This window comes from Callithrix jacchus, chromosome 22 (genome assembly GCF_049354715.1).
Source record: "Callithrix jacchus isolate 240 chromosome 22, calJac240_pri, whole genome shotgun sequence".
In the NCBI taxonomy this organism is placed as follows: domain Eukaryota; kingdom Metazoa; phylum Chordata; class Mammalia; order Primates; family Cebidae; genus Callithrix; species Callithrix jacchus.
The window spans coordinates 15,496,964-15,516,420 of record NC_133523.1 but is presented as its reverse complement, the minus strand read 5'-3'; the positions used below and the strand labels follow the sequence as shown (position 1 = coordinate 15,516,420).

Genomic DNA, 19,457 nt, shown 5'->3' with positions numbered 1-19,457 from the left:
CCTAGATTGCACTACTGTACTCCAGCCTGGGTGACAGAGCAAGAGCCTGTCTTAAAAAAAAAAAAAAAAAAACACTGGGAGAATAAATTCCTGGCAGAGCTGGTCATGCTGATAGCACTATGCCCTGGACTTATGGCAGTTGGTGGAAAAAGTGGGGAGGGGCCGCAGTGGATATTACCCATCTGTAAGAAGGAGTGGAGCACTGATCCATGCTCTAGCAAATCTGTAGATTTGAAAAGATTGGTGGTTGCCAGGGGCGCAGGGGAGTGAGGAGTGAGTGCTGATGGGGATGGGGTTTTCTTTGGGGAAGAAAAAAACTTCTGAAACTAGACAGAGGTGATGATTGCACAGTATTGTGACTGTGCTAAATGCCACCCACACACACTTGGCCATGCATGCACACAAAAAAGGAGTGGTGTCTGGGAGGCCACCTGAGATGTTTTCCCAGTGGGATGGAAGGACACAAAGAATCGAAAATGGGATCAAGGTCAGGTGTGGTAGCTCACGCCTGTAATCTCAGCAATTTGGGAGGCCGAGGCAGGTGGATCACTTGAGGCCAGGAGTTGGAGACCAGCCTGGGCGACATGGTGAAACCCCATCTTGGCCGGGCGCGGTGGCTCAAGCCTGTAATCCCAGCACTTTGGGAGGCCGAGGCGGGTGGATCACGAGGTCGAGAGATCGAGACCAACCTGGTCAACATGGTGAAACCCCGTCTCTACTAAAAATACAAAAAATTAGCTGGGCACGGTGGCGCGTGCCTGTAATCCCAGCTACTCAGGAGGCTGAGGCAGGAGAATTGCCTGAACCCAGGAGGCGGAGGTTGCGGTGAGCCGAGATCGCGCCATTGCACTCCAGCCTGGGTAACAAGAGCGAAATTCCATCTCAAAAAAAAAAAAAAAAAAAAAGAAACCCCATCTTGAGCAAATATCGAAAAAAAAAACAAAAACCGTTTCTACCAAAAATACAACCCTAACCCTAATCCCAGCTACTTGGGAGGCTGAGTCAGGAGAATTGCTTGAACTCAGGAGGCCAAGGTTGCAGTGAGCGGAGATCAGACCACTGCACTCTAGCCTGGGCAACAGCGAGACTCCCATCTGAAAAAAAATAGAAAATAGGATCGAGTTTCTTCTGTGTTTCACGCGTCCTGGGTACCCCTGAAATGAGCCTGGGCCCGAGCTCAGCGCGCCGGGCCTAGTGGCCCCGGCTGAGCCCACGCCCGCCGCTGCCCCCCAGATCCCCAGCCGGTGCCTGACGTGTGTGCGGTTCCGTGCGCTCCGGGAGTGCGTGGTGGGCAGGACGTCGGCGCTGCCAGTCTCCGTGTACGACTACTACGAGCCCGGTAGGCCTGCACGCCCACACCCCCGGCCCAGCCCGGCCCCTGTCCCGTCGCGCCTTCACTCTGTCACCCTCAACCCTTGTCCCGCAGCCTTCCAGGCCACTCGCTTCTACAACGTCAGCGCGCACAGCCCGCTAGCCCAGGAGCTGTGCTCCGGACCGGCGTGCAATGAGGTGGAGCGCGCCCCTGCCCGGGGCCCGGGTGAGTGCGCGGAGCCACTGCGGCCCCTCACCACTGCCTGCCACACCCTGACTCCCACCCGCGGATGGCTGGGAGGGCTCCCCTGGGTGCTTGGCAGAGGAGAGCCTGCGGAAAGTCCAGGGCACGCTGCGCAGGGGTAGGCCGGCGCTCTGCCGTGCGGGGAGGCGGGGATGGAGGAGTGGTCAGTGTGGAGAGGCGTGGCTGGGGAGTGGTCACGGATAGGCATGGCTGGGGAGTGGTCGGTGTGGAGAGGCGTGGCTGGGGAATGGGCAGTTCGGAGGGGCTGGAGGAGTGGTCAACGTGGAGGGGCGTGGTTGGAGAAGTGGTCAGCATGGAGGGGCATGGTTGGAGGAGTGGTCAGTGCTGAGGGGCGTGGCTGCGGGAGCAGTAAGTGGGGAGGGGACGTGGCTGGGGAATGGTCAGTATACTGGGGGCAGGGCAGAGCCTGTGAGGGTGTGGTCACTGTGGTGAGGACTGGGTTTAGTGGGTTGAGAGTGGTCAGTGCGATGAGGGCAGGACCAAGCGGAGTGGGTGTCCTTATTGCGGGGAGGGGGCGGGACGGAGCAGCATGGGTGTGGTCAGTGCTTAGGGGGTGGAGTTGGGTGGATGTGGTCAATGCTGAGGGGGAGGGTTTGGGTGGGGGTGGTTAGTGCAGAGGGGGCGGGGTTGCAGGCAGACGTAATCAGTGCGGAGAGGGAGGGTTTGGGTGGGCTGGCCAGTGCAGGGCGGGGTTGAGGGTGGGTGGGGTCAGAGGAGGGCGGGGGGTGGGGAGGACAGGTTTGGGGTGAGTGTGGCCGAGGAGGCGGGGCGTGGGCAGGCGCTGTTGCAGGATGTGGCAGACAGGAGGCCCTGCCTCCTCCTCTCCCCCCTACAACCTAGAGGGTGTCGGCAGAGAGGCCCCCAACAAAGGGCTATGTAGAGTTGGGGATCCTTCAGGGTTCCTTTAACATTTTTTTCCAGATTTCTTGGAATTAGTTTTGATTGCTTTTAGCTTACAAGTTTTTAAAAAATCTGTTTCTGTTTTTGTAAGTATTAGGCAAATACTTGCGTGAAATTCTGTGAGGCCAGGGCTCAGGACCTTCCATTGACTGTTGCGCCCCCCGACCCCCCCGGGGGAGTGGGCCCAGGACCCAGGGACGTCTCCCCCACCCCAGGGTCTGTGGAGGAGCGGGCAAGATGCAGGGTGGGGGTTCCCCGTGCCCTGTCGACCCTGCCTCGTCCCCCAGGATGGTCCCCCGGCGAGTCTGGCTCTGCGGTGGCCCCTGAAGATGGGGCGGCGATCGAGCGATGTGGCTGCGACCACGACTGCAGCGCCCAGGGGGACCCCGTGTGCGGCTCCGACGGGGTGGTCCACGCCAGCACCTGCCACCTGCGGGAGGCCGCCTGCCGCCAGGCCACACACCTGGAGCCTGCGCCCCCCAGCCACTGCGCCCTCGGTGAGGACCCTTAGCCGCTGCCTAGCCTCGGAGACCCCATTGCTGCTGCTCTGGGCCATGGATCTCCTCCCCTCAGCCCTTGGGTCCCCTCCCTGCCACGCCCTCCCGACCTAGTCCCCCCTTCCTTCCAGAGCAGCTGCTGCCGGTCTTGGTCTCGCTGTCCTCCACCAACGGGGATGACCTGACTTCTGTGGCCCCGGGGCATCCGCAGCAGGACATGAGACTGAGCGGAGCTGGCCTTGAGGTGGTGGACTCAGACCCTGAGCCGGAAGGGGAGGTGGAGGACAGGTGAGAGCTGGGCCCATCCCAGAGATCAGAGATGTAGACCCAACGTCTCCCCACCTCCCTCCCCTACTAGCCTCCCCACTTCCCTCCCCTGCTAGCCTTCCCAGACCACCTGCCTGGGCCCCCTCCAGGCAGTGGGAGTGACTGAGGGTCAGAGGCTGAGAGTTCCTGGGGACAAAGTGGGCATTCATCCTCCCTCCACCCTGGCCCACCCAGTGAACAGGGTGTGTGTGTGTGTGTGTGTCTATACATATGGGTCAAGGATCCATTATCTGAAATGCTTGGGACTAGAAGTGTTTCGGATTTCAGATTTTTTTGGATTTTGTAATGCTTGCATTATATAGTTACCTAAGGTTCCAAATCCCTAATCTAAAAATCTGAAATGCTCCGATGAGCATCGCCTTTAAGCACATCAAGTCGGTGCTCAAGAAGATTTGGATTTCGGATTTAGGATTTTTGGACTAGGGAGACTCAGCCTATAGTTAGCAGCGTGTGGTTTTCTCATGGGCAGACTTGTGTGATCTTAACTATAGTTAACAAACAGCCCATTTGCACAGAGTCCCTCCGGCTGCTCTTCCATAACCTCACTGCTCTCTCCCCTCAACACCTGCAAACACTAAGCCATTGGCCCCACTCCCTGCCTGTAATTTTGTCATTTCAAGAATACCAGGTGAATGGAATCAGAGAGCAGCTAACCTTTGGAGCATGATTCTCTTTCATTCACCTGTGATGTTTTGTATATCCATAATTTTTTATTTTTTGAGGCAGAGTCTTGCTCTCTCACCCAGGTTGGAGTGCAGTGGCACAATCTCAGCTTACTACAACCTCCACCTCCTGGGTTGAAGTGATTCTCCTGCCTCTGCCTCCTGAGTAGCTGGGACTACAGGCACCTGCCACCATGCCCAGCTAATTTTTGTATTTTTAGTAGAGACGAGGTTTCACCATGTTAGCCAGGCTGGTTTAGAACTCCTGACTCCAGGTGATCCACCTGCTTCAGCCTCACAAAGTGCTAGGATTACAGGCGTGAGCCACCGTGCCCAGCGTATGCTTTTTATTTTTGAAATGAGATCTCACTGTATTGCCCAGGCTGGAGTGTACTGGTACAGTCATGGCTCGCTCACTCCACCTCGATCTCCTGGGTTCAAGCCACTCTTTTGCCTAAGCCTCCTGAGTAGCTGGGACCACAAGTACATACCACCATGCCCAGCTAATTGGTGTGTGTGTGTGTGTTTGTGTGTGTGTTTGTGTGTGTGTGTGTTTGTGTGTGTGTGTTTGTGTGTGTGTGTTTGTGTGTGTGTGTGTGTGTGTGTGTGTGTGTGTTTGTGTGTGTGTTGTAGAGATGAGGTCTCTGTATGTTGCCCAAGCTGGAATGCCATGACTGTTTGTAGACATAATCATTGTGCACTGCAGCCTCAAACTCCTGGACTCAAGCAGTCCTCCCATCTCAGCCTCCCAAAGCTCTGGGATGACAGGTGTGAGCCACTGTGCCCAGCCTGCAGTCTGTTCCTTTGTATTGCTGAGTAGTGTTCTGTGGGTACCTTTTCAATTTGATTGGTGATCTGACACAAGCTCCTCCCCCCTTACCGGAAGTAGACACCCAGAGCCCATCACTGCAGTCCATTGGAAGGGGAGAGGAGGCAGAGTTGTGCAGTGCCGGGCCTGGGCCGTGTGTCCCCCTCCCAGGCGGGGTTCTGCCATCTAAATAAGGAGGTGGCAGCCGGCTTGAACCCCGTGGAGGTGGGTTCAGGAAAGGGGTGTGGGGTCCCACCCCGAAGGCCTGGCAGCCCCATAGGAATCTTTCTCCTTCTCTCCTGGCCAGTCAGAGTGGCTTCTCTTCCTAACGGCTGCCCTGCTCAGAGAAGGATGACACCATCCGGCTGCATCCTGTCCCTATCAGCCTGTGACTCTGCCTGGTGGCCCAGGTGGCACCCAAGGAACAGAATGACAGAGACCTGCCCATCTCTAGGATGAGACTCCTGAGACCCAGATGTGAGCTCCGCAGTCACCGGCGTGGTGCAGGGGGGAGGAGCAGCTGGAGGTCCCTTGGGAGCCCCCCCACCTTCCTAGCTACAGTGCCCCAACCCCCAGCCTTGGAGCTGGGCATCATTTTCCTGGGGCCACGGTGGCTCCCACAGCCTGGCATTCTGTTCCCGGGGAAGAAACATTCCCAGAAAGGACTCGTGAGGCCAGAAGCCTCTTTCTGAGCAAACAACAATGTGGACCAGATTAGCAAAACAACATCCACCCTTTGTGCAACTTCAGAACGGAACACACCGCCTTGCTCTGTAACACAAGGCCCCGCCTCCTTTTGGGGGCACCCATGACCCCTAATTGTCCCAAGACTGTCCCAGCTCTTGAACCCTCTGCCTTTACCCCAGGGGACCTCAGGCTCACAGCACAAGGCCCTGTGGGGAAGCAGATGGCTCCCAACAAATGCACTTTCAGCTCCTGGCTACCTGGGCTGGGTGACCTCGGTGCTTCCCCACCATGAGTTCCTGACGTCCCTATGCCCAGATGACCAGCCCACTCCTGAGGCCTCCAGCCCTGGGACCTGCCTGCCACCAGCACCAGCAGGCTTTGATTCCCTTTTTGTGACCCCTGGCACCCGCCTATATCTGCATTTTTGCCCATCTTCTCTAGGGTGGTATTTATTTCAGCCAACACTGCTCAGCCCTGATCTCTGCCAGCACGGACACCTCTTGCTGCCTGAGAGGCCGAGATCTGAGGCTGCCCTGGCCCCCATCACCCTACAAAGGACAGGCCCTGTGGCTCCTTCCCCAGCCTGAGGCCTGGTGCCCACTTGCTCTAGAGGATGTTGTAAGATAAAACCTCATCTCCAGGGTCACAGCAGGACCTCAGCCTCCTACAGTCATCGGGAACCCAGAGGGCAGCCCCCAGGGCTCCAGACCGTTCCACAGATGGGTGCAGACCCCAGCCCCTTGGAGACATAGGGGCTGGATGGTGGGGGTCCACAGGCCGGGGCTCCTGAGCCCCCATGTCTTCATCTACAGGCCAGCTTTACAGAGTGGTGGGAGTGGTGGGAGGAGGGTTTATGGATGTCCAACACCTGCACCCTCAGATAATCCTGCAACCACTTGCAGTTGTGGGACCACAGTCTGGTCCTGGGGACCCTTCATACTCACACTCGCACCTGTGGTTAACATCTTGCAAACGCTAGTAAATGATCACGCCAGGATATTGATACGAACACACATCACTGATCTTATTTACACGTTCAAAGTTGCACATGAACTGTGTGTGTGTGTGTGTGTGTGTGTGTGTGTGTGTGTGTGTGTCCCGGGCCCCTGACACCCCCAGCCCAGGGCTACCAGACATAGGTCCAATGGGGACATAGGTCCAGTGGTCCCCCACCCTCTGCCTTGCCCCCACAGTTCATGCCCCAGCAGCCTCTGAAACTGCCCCGTGCCGCTCCCTAGTGTGAGCAGTGGTGTCTGTGTGTGTGCATGCACACACACGCACCGGGGCTGAGGCTTCTCCCCTTCCCCGAACACCTGCTGTGTCCTCCGTAGGCACTATGCCCCATTCCGTGCAAGGCTTAGAGCCGGCTGCAGGCATCTGGGCAGGGTGGGTGTTTCTAGGGCTGCAGCCCTGGAACCCCCCCGCCGGCACACACTGTCCTCCCAACCCCACATTGCCCCACCTTGTCCCTGGTGACGAGGACAGAAAATGAAAAGAACCAGCCTGCAGGTGAGAGGTGGGAAGGTGAGGATCCCCAGCAGCCAGGGGACAGCAGGAGGCTGGGTCACACTAATGATGAGTTTTGGGGAGCAGAGTTGGGGGTGCTACTCTGGTTGCTCGAGAGACATCCCAAAGCCAGAAGCTGGCGGGCATGAGAACGGCCAACCAGACTCTGAGCCTGGTGGGGCCCTGTAGGGCTGAGGGCCCCACAGGGTTGTGGGGTGTCCCTTATACTGTGCTGAGGTGCAGGGTGTGAGAAATAAAGAAACAGGACACAGAAGTACAAGGGAGATGCAGCTGGGCTCGGGGGGCCACGCCACCTATGAGCAGAGTCAGGAGAGGCCCAGAATGTCCAGAAGTGTCAGTATTTATTGTGTATAGGTTAGGGGGCAGGGCAGTGAGTGAAATCATCTTTAAGGATAGTGATGGGGTCGTGAGCAATAAAACATGGGGTCCACCCCCATTAGGTCACTGAGGCATGGAGGTGGGCCGTGCACAAGAGGGTGCAGTGTGCAATGCCTCTCTCTATCTATGGGCAAACTACTTCTAAGATTTATAGGAGGATGCTTTAAGTCCCATAGCAGTGACAGCGCTGTCAGGGTTTCCACCACCTGCAGGCAGCTCCCAGTGAGTCCTATAGGAAGATGCTTTTCGAGCAGCACAGTGACCAGAACTGATAAGTTCACAGTCACCAAGGTGGATTGCCGGGCTAAGGGGAGCCTTCCACAAGAACTGGAGCAAGGTCCTACAACTCCTTTATCAGGAGGAGTGGCTCTCGCCCCAAGCCTGCCACACAGCGGGTATCTTTATGATACTGAACGCTGCCGCCTGGGCCTTGGATTCTTGTCCTGGTATAACTGTTTTCCCTTAAATCATGCTCTGCACTGTGTCTGCTCTAGACATTCCTCTGATTATAAGCTGCTTATTCCTTAATTCATGCTCTGCACTGTGTCCACTCTAGGCGTTCCTCCGATTATGAACTAAGATATAGTTTTGTATATATATATGGAAATAACTGAGTAGTGAGATATTCTTTAGGCACTCATTCTGTGAACTAACGTATGGTTGTGATAGAGGATTATATGAAGGGAAATAACTGAGTAGTAACACTATAAACCGAGATGATCTTGAAGCCCAATTCTATAAACTAATATATGATTATATCAAGGATTATATAAAAGGAAATAACTGAGTAGTAATACTGTAAACTGAGATATTCTTCAGGTCTTAGTTGTGCCAGGATTCTGCTTAGCTCTCCTTCCTCAGTGCCCATATGGGGATTGCCCACAGGGCCTCAGCATTGGGAAGTGGGGATGGAGTGCCCCAGCCCCCTAGGCAGGAACTTGCAGTGAGTCTCTGGGGAATGCAGCCCCAGCCCCAGTCCCATTTGGGACACCAAAGCATCGTGGGCTGCACCCAGCCCAGGTAGCCGAGCCAGAGAGCCTCAAAGGGCCCAGGAAGTGGCGTTTGATCCCATTTTAGATTCTTAGACTGCCCTGACAAAGCACCCCTATCTCGGCAGCTGTGAACAACGGAAGTTTACTGTCCCACAGTTCTGCAGGCCAGAAGTCCAAGGTCAAGGTGGCGGCAGGGCCGGTTCCCTCTGGAGGCTGTGAGGGAGAGCCCGCCCCAGGCCTGTCTCCTGGCTGCTGCTGGCTGCCCGCTGCGCTTGGCATCTTCATGTCCCTTAGTCTGTTCTTGTCCGTACCACTCCCATCTCTGCCTCTCACCACATGGCTTTCTTCTCTGTCTCTGTGTACTCCTCTTTCTTTATTTTTTTGAGACAGAGTCACTCTGTCACCCAGGCTGGAGTGCAGTGGCACAGTCTCAGCTGACTGCAACCTCTGCCTCCCAGGTTCAAGTGATTCTCCTCCCTCAGACTCCCAAATAGCTGGGACTACAGGTGCCCACCACCACGCCCGGCTAATTTTTATATTTTTAATAGAGGCAGGGTTTCACGATGTTGGCCAGGCTGGTATTGAACTCCTGGCCTCAGGTGATCTGCCCACCTTGGCCTCCCAAAGTGCTGGGATTACAGGCATGTGGCAGGTATCCGGCTGTCTCTCCTCTTTTGTAAATTTTGTTTATTTTTGAGACTAGGTCTTGCTCTGTTGCCCAGGCTTGAGTGCAGTGGTGCAATCATAGTTCACTGTAGCCACAACCTCCTGGGCTCAGGGGATTCTCCTGCCTCTGCCTCTTGAGTAGCTGGGACTACAGGTGTGTGCCATAATGCCTGGTTCATTCTTTTTTTTTTTTTTTTTTTTGTAGAGTGGGATCTCCTTATGTTGCCCAGGCTGGGCCCAAACTCCTGGCCTCAAGCCTCCATCTCGACCTCTCAGAGTGCTGAGATTACAGGTGTGAGCCACTGCACCTGGCCATCTCTCCTCCTCTTTTTAAAATTTAACTTAATTAGTCAATTAGAGACAGAGTCTCACTCTGTCACCCAGGCTGGAGTCCAGTGGCACAATCTTGGCTCACTGCAACCTCTGCCTCCCAGGTTCAAGCAATCCTCCTGCCTCAGCCTCCTGAGTAGCTGGGATTACAGGCGTGCACCACCACACCCGGCTACTTTTTGTATTTTGGTAGAGTTGGGATTTCACCATGTTGCTCAGGCTGGTGTTGAACTCCTGACCTCAGGTGATCCGCCCACCTTGGCCTCCCAAAGTGCTGGGATTACGGGCATGAGCCACTAGGCTTGACCTCTGGATGGGCACACTGGATGTAAGGCCCAGCCTTCTCCAAAGTGAACTCCACCAGTGACGGTTATAATGACCCTATTTCCAAATAAGGTCACATTCTGAGGTTCCGGGAAGAACATGAAGTGGGAGAAGGGACCCTGTTGAACCCAGTACCTCCCTCCCCACTTTGCATCACTGGAGTGAAGAGGAGCGGGTAGCCATGACCCGGCTGCCCCCCTCCCCAGAGGCCTTGGAGGCCACGGTGTCCCCGGGAGGCCGTCGGAAGAGCCCCGCCCGCACCTTGTCCCGGAACTCAGCTGACACGTAGTAGTAGACGAAGGGGTCCACGCAGCTGTTGAGGGTGCTCAGCGCCAGGCTAGGCACGTAGGCGCTGTAGAGGTTGCCCCAGGCGCCCAGGCTTGGGTCCGAGTAATGCAACAGCAGCAGCACGTTGCTGGGCACGAAGAAGGCCACGGCGGAGGCCAGCACCAGCGCAGTCAGCCTCAGCGCGTGGCCATAGCGCCGGCCACCGGCCGCCAGCGTGCGCAGGGTGGCCCCATAGCACAGCAGCATGGCCAGCAGCGGCAGGAAACAGCCCAGCAGCGCCAGGCAGGTGAAGGCCGGTTGCCAGTGGGAGGCCTGGGCATCCAGGGGCAGCGCGTCATGGCAGAGCACACGATCAGAGTGCGCCAGCTGGAAGGTCTGCTGCTGCAGCACCAGGGGCAGTGCCAGGGCAGCCGCCATGAGCCAGGCGGCCACGCAGAGTCCCAGGGCCAGGCGCCGGCCACGCAGGGTGCGGGCCCTCAGCGGGTGCACCAGGGCCAGGTAGCGATCCAGGCTGACGGCAGCCAGCAGCAGCACCGAGCCATACATGTGGCCATAGAGCGAGGCCGTGGCCAAGCGGCAGGCAGTCTCCCCAAAGGGCCAGCGCTGGCCACGCAGGTGGTACAGGACCCTTGGGGGCAGCACCAGGGCCAGCAGGAGGTCAGCGGCTGCCAGGTTCATCAGCAGCACCGTGGAGGGCAGCCGTGGTACCCGCGTGGCCAGCACCCACAGCGCCAGCCCGTTGGCCGGCAACCCCACCGCCAGGACCAGCCCATAGAGGGCAGGCACCAGCCTGGTGGGCACCCAGCCCAGAAGCAGCGCCCGTGAGCTGTCCGGGAGCTCCAGGATGTCACTGTCATTGGCACAGACTTGGCCTGGGTAGCCGCGGGGGCCGGGCAGGATTGAGGGCGTGCTGTCTGGGGAAGAGAGGGGACGTTGGTCAGCCCCTGCCTCAGTGGGTGACAACAGGTAGGAGGGAGGGAGGTGCTAAGAGCCTGGGGTCTGCCCTGCTGGGATACAGCTGGATGTGACGTTCAAGGGAATAGCCCAGCCCTATGGGGTCAGGGACAGGGTACAGAGTGGACCAGGCTGAAGGCCCCAACTTCCCAGCCTCCCCCTACCCAGCTCCAGGCCCCTGCTCCATCCCTGATGTAACCCCGTCTCTGCACCCTGAGGCCAGGACCACTCACCATCGCCGCCTCCGGTGCTCTCGCCCTCATCATAGATGCTGGGAGTCTGGGCACCACCCAACAGGCTGAACCCCAGCACCAGGGGCCACAGGAGCAGATGCCCGCACATAACTGGGCTCCGCTGCCCTGGGCTGTTGCCTCGGGCTTCCTGCCTCAGCAGACACCGAGCCCCAGCTTCTGGAATACTGGGCGGATGAGCAGATCGTGCCGGGGAGATAAACTGGGAAGGCACGGCCGCTGCCCCGCAGACCCACCAGGGCTGCTCGCCAGCCAGCCTATAGGAGGACAGGAATGTAGGCTACGGAGGCTGGGCTGCCCCAGGTGGCTGTGTCCAGCTGTGGTGCCTCCCAGGGATCTAGATGCCAGGCCAGTGAGATGCAGAGGGGGTCCCAGCTGCAGCCAGCACCCCCAGCTCCTGACCAGCCCAGGAAGCATCTGCGGCCTGAGTGGCCACTTCCTACCAGCTGCTCACATCTGCAGCTGCTGTTTTCGTGACAGCCCTGTCCTCACCCCAATCCCCACACCCATGAGAGGCTCTGGGCCCTTCCTGAAGTCACCTCCCCCCCGCTTCCTGTCTCTGGTGGGTAGGATAAGAAGAGCCCTGCTTCCCTGGGTCAGAGATCAGAGGTCAGAGCAGGTGAGCCACACCCCTGGAAGTCCCCTTGGTTCTTGGCAAATGCTGCCCCTGGCATCGCTGTCTCCCCTACAGCCGCCTGTGTGTCCCCTGGGTGAGAGCAAAGTGAGACACACATACTGGGGTGCCTTGCACATATGGGGTCAGCTGAGGATGGCTGAGGGACTCTCGAGGTTCAGCCAGAGTCCCTGACGCTGAGCTTGTCCTCCTCTGGGGGTCTGAGGGGACCCTTGCTGTTATTGCCCTCTGGGAGATGTCCATCCTTGGTTTTATTTATTTATTTATTTATTTATTTATTTATTTATTTATTTTATGAGTCTTGCTCTGTCACCCAGGCTGGAGTGCAGTGGCAGGATCTCGGCTCACTGTAACCTCTGCCTCTTGGGTTCAAGCAATTCTCCCACCTCAGCCTCCCAAGTAGCTGGGACTACAGGAGTCTGCCACCACACCCAGCTAATTTTTGTATTTTTATTAGAGACAGAGTTTTGCCATGTTGGCTAGGCTGGTCTTGAACTCCTGACCTCAGGTGATCTGCCCACCTCGGCCTCCCAAAGTGCGGCGATGACAGGCATGGGCCACTGTGCCTGGCTCCATTCTTGGTTCTTTTTTCTTTTTTGACAAGTCTTGCTCTGTCACCCAGGCTGGAGTGCACTGGCACAATCTCTGCTCACTGCAACCTCCATCTCCCAGGTTCAAGTCATTCTCCTGTCTCAGCCTCCTGTGTAGCTGGGACTATAGGCAAGTGCTACCAACCCTGGCTAATTTTTGTATTTTAAGTAGAGGTGGGGTTTCACCATGTTGGCCAGGCTGGTCTCCTGACCTCAGGAGATCCTCCTGCCTTGGCCTCCCAAAGTGTTGGAATTATAGGCGTCAGCCACTGCGCCCAGCCCTATCCTTGGTTCTTGAAGCCCCTCTGCTCCTGTCCTGGCCCAGGTGCAGCAACAGGGGACCTTCAGCGAGGTGGCCAGGCTGGAGGTGGGGGGCCGAACCAGCCTCTCTGGGGGCCTTCCTCCTCTAGTCCCAGCACACTCCCACTCCTGGGCACCATCAGATGGGGGCTTACTGTGCAGATGAAGAAACTGAGGCTCGGGGGTGAGTACCCCTTCTCTCTCCTGCACATGGCCCCTTAATGTTGTCCCTCCCTGCCTTAGAGAGGCCTTGACCTATCGTGCCCTGGAGGAACTCAGTATGGGGGATTCTGGCCCCAGTGTACTCTGGGCTGGGCTACAGGGAATAGGGGACAGGCTGGGGCAGGGGTCTGGGAGCAGGAGGACCTAGTGGGGGGCCATGAGGGTTGGGGAAGATAAAATGAACTAGGGAGGGGTCCAGTGTGGCCATTTCCTGCCTCAGGGAGCCCTAATCTCATCACACACTTGAGCACTCCGGGACCAGTCAGGAAGTGACTGAGCAGAGTCCTGGACAGAGTCAGCGCCCAGCTCCAGGAAGGGACTCTGAAGCCGGGAGAGAGTCTAGCTGGGGCAGGGTCTCAGAGGCCTCGCTCCCATTTCTGGGAAGTTTCCACGGCCCCTGATGACAAAATCAGTTTCACGTCAATGACCTGGGGAAAGAGGTGGCTGAGAACACCCTCAGCACATGGGGAAACCCATGCCCGGGGCCACCCCTCCACCGTCTTCCCTGTGAGCAGAGTGGAAAGCCATGTGGAGGAGGCTGGGCACACCGGCAGTCTGGCGATGCCGCTGCAGGGTGCTTTGGAGATGACTCATTGAAATAGTGACACATATGTCCTTACACTCAAGGGTTCCATGTCTAGGAATTTCTGCCAGACACACACACAGGAAGACGTCCCTGGGAGGATATTCACACAGCAGCACAGAACAGGGAGGTGCCCCCCCAATATCCCACCCCAGGAAAAACACGGAGCCAGCACAGGGTGTGGGGGGAACCCCAGCAAGTGAAGGTGATGATGACATTGCCCCACTCGGGCACAAGCTGTACCCAGGCAACACTGCCCAACTACCTGCTGGAGGATGCTGGACATGACAGCTTTGGGGAAGAGGAAACCGTGTGTCTGCCTTGTACTGTTGGAATTTTCTGTACCCTGTGTTACTTTCCATAAAAACTTCTTTTTTTTGAGACAAGTCTTGATCTGTTGCCCAGGTTGGAGTACAGTGGTGCGATCTCAGCTCACTGCAACATCCGCTTCCCAGATTCAAGCAATTCTCTTGCCTCAGCTTCCCTAGTAGCTGGGATTACAGGCGCCTGCCACCACGCCCAGCTAATTTTGTGTATTTTTAGTAGAGACAGGGTTTCACCATGTTGGTCAGGTTAGTCTCGAACTACTGACCTCATGATCTGCCCACCTCATCCCAAAGTGCTGGGATTACAGGCATGAGCCACTGCACCTGGCCAAAAACCCATGTAAAAATAAATAAATAAATAAAAACAGCAGACAGCCTTAGGCTGAGTGCAGTGGCTCAAGTCTGTAATCCTAGCACTTCGGGAGGCCAAGGTGGAAGGATCACTTGAGCCTAGGAGTTCGAGGCCAGCATGGGCAATGTTGTATCGGACTGAGCACAGAAAGTCAACACCAAGACAAAAGTATGCCAAATTGCAGGGTTTATTGCCAGCAACCACGGAGGACTCACGTCTCTCCCACCCATGGCCCCGTAAAAGAGGGTGACAAGACCTTTTATACCCGTAAAAATCACCTTGGGGGTGAGGGGAGAGGATGGGGTGAGGGGCTTCAGACATTCCGAGGGCCAGTGGACTATTTGACATTCTGATTGTCATTTAAGGGGTTCACAGATGCTAAGATTAACATTTGTTTACACATCGTCTGGGTAGGGGTGGGATCCATAGATTTTTATTTACTTGGCGCCAGGATGGAATTATCTGGGGGTGCTTACTCTGGTAAACAAAGGCCAGCAATTCTGGCAGTTACAGATAAGAGAAGGGATGCAGCTTTACCTCAATTTGCATCCTGCAAATAATCTAGCAGTTTACAGAAGCCAAGGTTAGCAGTCATTGTGAGGAGAATGGAAACAGTTTTGTCAATTTATAAAATGGCATTGTACCAGTTCTAACTAGGCCAGCTATATCACAGGCAACATAGTGAAAACTTGTCTCTATAAAAAATAAAAAAAATGAGGTGAGAAGATCACTTGAGCCCAGGAGATTGAGGCTGCAGTGACCTGTGACTGCACCACTGCTCTCCCACCCGCGTGGCAGAGTGAGATCCTGCCTTAAAAAAAAAAGGCAGCCTTAGAGAGGAAGGGAATTCTAACCTACGCTATGTCATGGATGAACCTTGAGGACATTATGCTGAGTGAAATAAGCCAGTCACAGCAAGACAAATCCTGAGTGATTCCACTGATGGGAAGTCCCTGGAGTGGTCACCTCCATAGACACAGAAAGTAGTGTTTTACCCGAGCGAGTGGACAGGAAAACGCCACGCTCTGAAACTGGATTGTGAGCTCTTTGCTGCTGGCGACCAAGAGTCGGCTTATGTTTAAAATCTCTTGGTCTCGAGGAAGGGGTTTGATTTCCTTTCATACGTTGCTTGCAGAATTTTACAGAAGCAGAATGGGCAGGTTAGGGAGGAGGCGCCCATGATTGATTAACTGAGGAGGGTACACACGAGTGGTTCCCAGGATTGCTGGTTACCGAGGGGGCATTCGGTACCTTCCATGTAATTAACTAAGGGGTGTTCACAATAGCAAGGGGTTTGCTAAGCAGGATATGTTTACAATGGTTATGTTTTTATAGTTTTAAGCACAACGTGACCCAGCACAGTGTGGCCCAGGTATGCACTCGAGGGAGAAATGGTGGGGGGAGTGGGGGGGGCCTAAGATGGAGTCGGTCAGGCTCACAGCTGAGATGGGGTCGGTCAGGCTCACAGCTGAGACGGGGTCGGTGGTCAGGCTCACGGCTGAGACGGGGCTGGTCGGGCTAGCACAAGTTAGGTTGTTACATTCCCCTCTTGTGTTTTGGAAAGTCAAAGCATTATTGATCTTCAGTTATAACAAGAGGGTTTTATTGGGCCTTGAGACACAAATGTCTGACACACTACGTGCTGTTGTAGGAAATTCAGGAACCAGTTGAGGATGAGGGTTCACAGGCTGGCGACAGGTGTAAGTTTTCTTGCCCCCTTTGAAGGGTGTCTGTAATGGCTTCAGACGGACGGGCCTTGTGGGCGGAAACAGGTGGAGAAGACAAGCTAGAAAAGCTGGTTTGTCGACTTTACCGGCAGTTTGAAAGGACCCGACCCAGGCTGTGACCCGTGCTTCTCCTGCGGGCTTCGCTGGCCTTCTGGATGAGGGAGTGATGGACTGAAGCAGGGACTCCGCTCACTTTCAGGCCCACGCTGTGGTAAGGACAGCAGTGTGCGTTTTTTCCAGGCAGGCGTGAGTTCTTTTTTCTGGAACTTTTTGACATACACCAGGTTACCAGGACAGAAAGGGCGGCTGGGCCCAGTTTGGTTAGGAACTGGATTAGGGTGCGCTCCCTGGGGGCGGTGCTAGGTGGTGTTTTGAACCCTTTGGAGAGACTGCAGGTATATAACAAGTTTGCTTGGGATATTTCTGCTAAATGGCTATTCCTTAGCTTAGGCAAGATAGGCGGAGCCCTTCCATACACGATTTTAAAAGGAGAGAACCCCGCCTTGTAAGGGGGTGCGTTTGACTCTAAGAAGGGCTAAGGGAAGGAGGTTTAACCCTTACCGGTTTTCAAGATTCGTTTTGTAGGTATTTTTTAGAGTATGGTTATGCATTTTGCCCGCCCAGAGCTCGGGCGGGGAGGCGCAGTGGACCTTCCATTGTATACTGAATGAGGCCGGCCCATTATTGGACCCTCTGGCAGCCCATGTTGAGGGCTGATTTTATTCAGCAAGAATTTAACTGCTGTAGAGGCAGTTTTGTTTTTGGTGGCAAATGCCTTAGTCCATCCAGAGACAGTGTTTACCATTTCTAGGAGATACCTACATCCTGCCCGCTGTGGCTCTCGTTTATTTTCCAGCTCTTTCCTGGACCACGTGCCCGGAGCGGTGGCCCCGCTTAGGCCTGGGCTCTTGTTTGGTGTTTCCTGGCGCACAGGCGGGACACCGCGAGGCTGCCTGGTTAGCTAAGTTCTGAAGCTGAGCAGTTTTGAAACAGCCTGGTAAGAGCCAGCTGGGTGCCCCCTAAGTGGGTGGTGGAATGAAATTGGTTGGCTAGGACCCGTCTAAGAGATTGAGGCAGGAAGACACTCGAGTCTGGGAGGATTTACCATTTATTTTGTTTTTTGCTGGCCTGAAGATACCTACATCCTGCCCGCTGTGCTTGCTTTTTTTTTCTGAAGAGTATGTTGGGTGGTTGGGTAGACTAGGCTGTGGGAAAGAAAGAGCTGGAAGCAAAGTTAACGGGGTAACCGGGAGAGCGGCGGTGTTAGGAGCTGAATTTGCCTTCTGGTTTCTCCCCGCAGCAGCTGTGTTTTATTTCTGGCGCCCTTTGCAGTGAATTACAGCCACCTGCTGGGGGAGCCGAACAGCCTTGAGCAGGGCTAGAATTTTTTTTTTTTTTTAATAGTTTTTCCAGCGGAGGTTAGAGTAGCCCAGGCTTTTGATAGGTGGCTTCATGTACGTGGACTGTGGCAAACGCATATTGGCTGCTCGTGTAAATACTAATACGCTTGTCCTGACCCCATGGGAGGGCAGTTATATTTCACCCTTTCGTGCGGAAGTGCCAGCTGGCAGCGCTTGGGCCCACAGTTGGTTTGTCACGTGGTGACGGCTGCACAGGCTTTCCCCACTCCTGCTTAAGGAAGCTGCTACAGTTTGTAAATGCAGTGGCGGCCGCCTTCTCCACGGAACATTCTGGAGATGAGGTTGGCCGGTTTCCGTGATTTGTAGCAGTGTTTGGCAGTTAGGGACAGGCACGGTGACGGTGACGGTGACGGTGACGGTGATGCCTGGGTTAGGAAGCAGAGCAGCTGGATTTCAGCACGTGTGTTTTGGTGGTGGGAGCGGGGACTTGCAGGGCTGTTCTTTTGAGCCCTGGTGAGTGTCATTCTCCCTTTGTTTATTTTGTACCCCAGGGAGGAGACTTCGGAGAGGCAAAGCTGGGCCTTTTTGGCCGAGACCAGACCTGAGCTCCTGTAGGACGGGAAGAAAGTTTTTAGCATATGGCAGGCAGCTGTCAATCGTGTTCGTACGGAATCACAGGTTGTTTACATACTGGAGTAGAGTCGTTAGGGTGGCTGGCTTGAAAAGGTATGAGGTTTTGCTGGAGGCCTTTCCAAAAAGAGTCGGGGAGTTTTGAAACCCCCGAGGCAGCTGAGTCCAGGTGAGTTGGGTGGTATCCCCAGAACTGGGATTTGTTCATTCAAAACCAAAACTTGGCTGGCTTTTGGGAGCCAGAGGGATGGCAAAGAAAGCATTTTTTTTAAGCCAGACGCGGTGGCTCACGCCTGTAATCCCAGCACTTTGGGAGGCTGATGTGGGTGGATCACGGGGTCAGGAGTTCAAGACTTGGCCTGGCCAAGATGGTGAAACTCCGTCTACTAAAAGTACAGAAATTAGCTGGGCGTGGTGGTGCGCGCCTGTAATCCCAGATACTTGGGAGACAGAGGCAGAGAATTGCTTGAACCCGGGAGGCAGAGGTTGCAGTGAGCCGAGATCATGCTGCAGCTGCACTCCAGCCTGGGCAACAGAGAGAGACTCTGTTTAAAAAAAAAAAAGGCGGGGGGGCATTTGTAAAGTTTAAGACAGTGTATACTGCATGTTCTGGTGGGAGCAAGCTGAGAAGAGTCACATGTACCGTGACCGTCTGCTTGTTGACTTCCCACAGGTTCTATATGGGCCGGTAGTTACTTGTTTTGGGCTTTTGGCCTGGCAAAAATGGGGTATTCCAGGTGAACTGGCAAGGTGTGAGTATATTTTTATTTTATTTTTTTGTTGCATTTTAGGTTTTGGGGTACATGTGGAGAACATGCAAGATTGTTGCATAGGAGCACACGTGGCAGTGTGATGTGCTGCCTTCCTCCCCTTCACCTGTATCTGGCATTTCTCCCCATGCTCTCTCTCCCCAACTCCCACTTCCCGCTGTCCCTCCCCTATTTCCCCCCGACAGACCCCAGTGTGTGAGGCTCCCCTCCCTGTGTCCATGTGTTCTTTGTTCAACACCCGCCTATGAGTGAGAACATGCAGTGTTTGATTTTCTGTTCTTGTGTCAGTTTGCTGAGAATGGTGGTTTCCAGGTTCATCCATGTCCCTACAAAGGACACAAACTCATCGTTTTTGATGGCTGCATAATATTCCATGGTGTATATGTGCCACAGAGTATATTGGCCTGCAATAGCCGTTGAATGTGGGGACTGATTCCCTCTGGAGCCCGCTGACCTACAGGATATTGTTTTACGTGGACGGGTAGAGCAGTGGCCAGGAGCTTTACAACTACTGTTGGGTGATGTTTTGCCAGCCCTGGGGGGGTTGAGTCTGCCCAGACTTGGGGAAAGAGAGTTTGCAGATTTTGTAGGAGAGGGCTGGTTTTACTTTTTATTGGTTGTGAGGATGGAGTTAAGAGATGCTTCTCTGACAGGGGGGCAGTTAGTAGGAGCTGTGCGGTAAGGGCTGCTGAGGCCCCCAGCGTGAGATGGGCTTGATTTGCCGAGAAAGAGATGGATGCCTGTAGCTTGTGGAGTAGGACCGGTTTGAGGAGGCAGAAAGGGCACTCTGGCATT

General features: G+C 55.2%; 2 protein-coding genes across 7 annotated transcripts in view; one reads left to right on the top strand and one right to left on the bottom strand.

The window, feature by feature from the left end:
- CPAMD8 (C3 and PZP like alpha-2-macroglobulin domain containing 8) overlaps positions 1 to 6,468 on the top strand; it is a 117,392-nt gene extending 110,924 nt beyond the window's left edge. For 3 of the 6 annotated variants that reach the window (XM_035286103.3, XM_035286101.3, XM_035286105.3), the window contains 5 exons: positions 1,234 to 1,339; positions 1,427 to 1,537; positions 2,764 to 2,973; positions 3,105 to 3,261; positions 5,082 to 6,468. In XM_035286103.3, the coding sequence (XP_035141994.3) occupies positions 1,234 to 1,339; positions 1,427 to 1,537; positions 2,764 to 2,973; positions 3,105 to 3,261; positions 5,082 to 5,229 (732 nt within the window). In that variant the 3' untranslated portion in view covers positions 5,230 to 6,468. Of the gene's footprint in view, positions 1 to 1,233; positions 1,340 to 1,426; positions 1,538 to 2,763; positions 2,974 to 3,104; positions 3,262 to 5,077 lie in introns of all 6 variants that reach the window. The other 3 variants (XR_004738251.3, XR_004738250.3, XM_035286102.3) reach the window with 3 other exon arrangements.
- A 2,728-nt stretch (positions 6,469 to 9,196) lies between these two features.
- F2RL3 (F2R like thrombin or trypsin receptor 3) lies at positions 9,197 to 11,588 on the bottom strand. Its single transcript, XM_002761374.6, has 2 exons — positions 11,150 to 11,588; positions 9,197 to 10,876 (listed from the first exon to the last, which is right to left on the bottom strand). Exons 1-2 carry the CDS (start codon positions 11,256 to 11,258, stop codon positions 9,828 to 9,830), a joined length of 1,158 nt encoding a protein of 385 aa, XP_002761420.1. The 5' UTR covers positions 11,259 to 11,588; the 3' UTR covers positions 9,197 to 9,827.
- Positions 11,589 to 19,457: the final 7,869 nt, after the last annotated feature.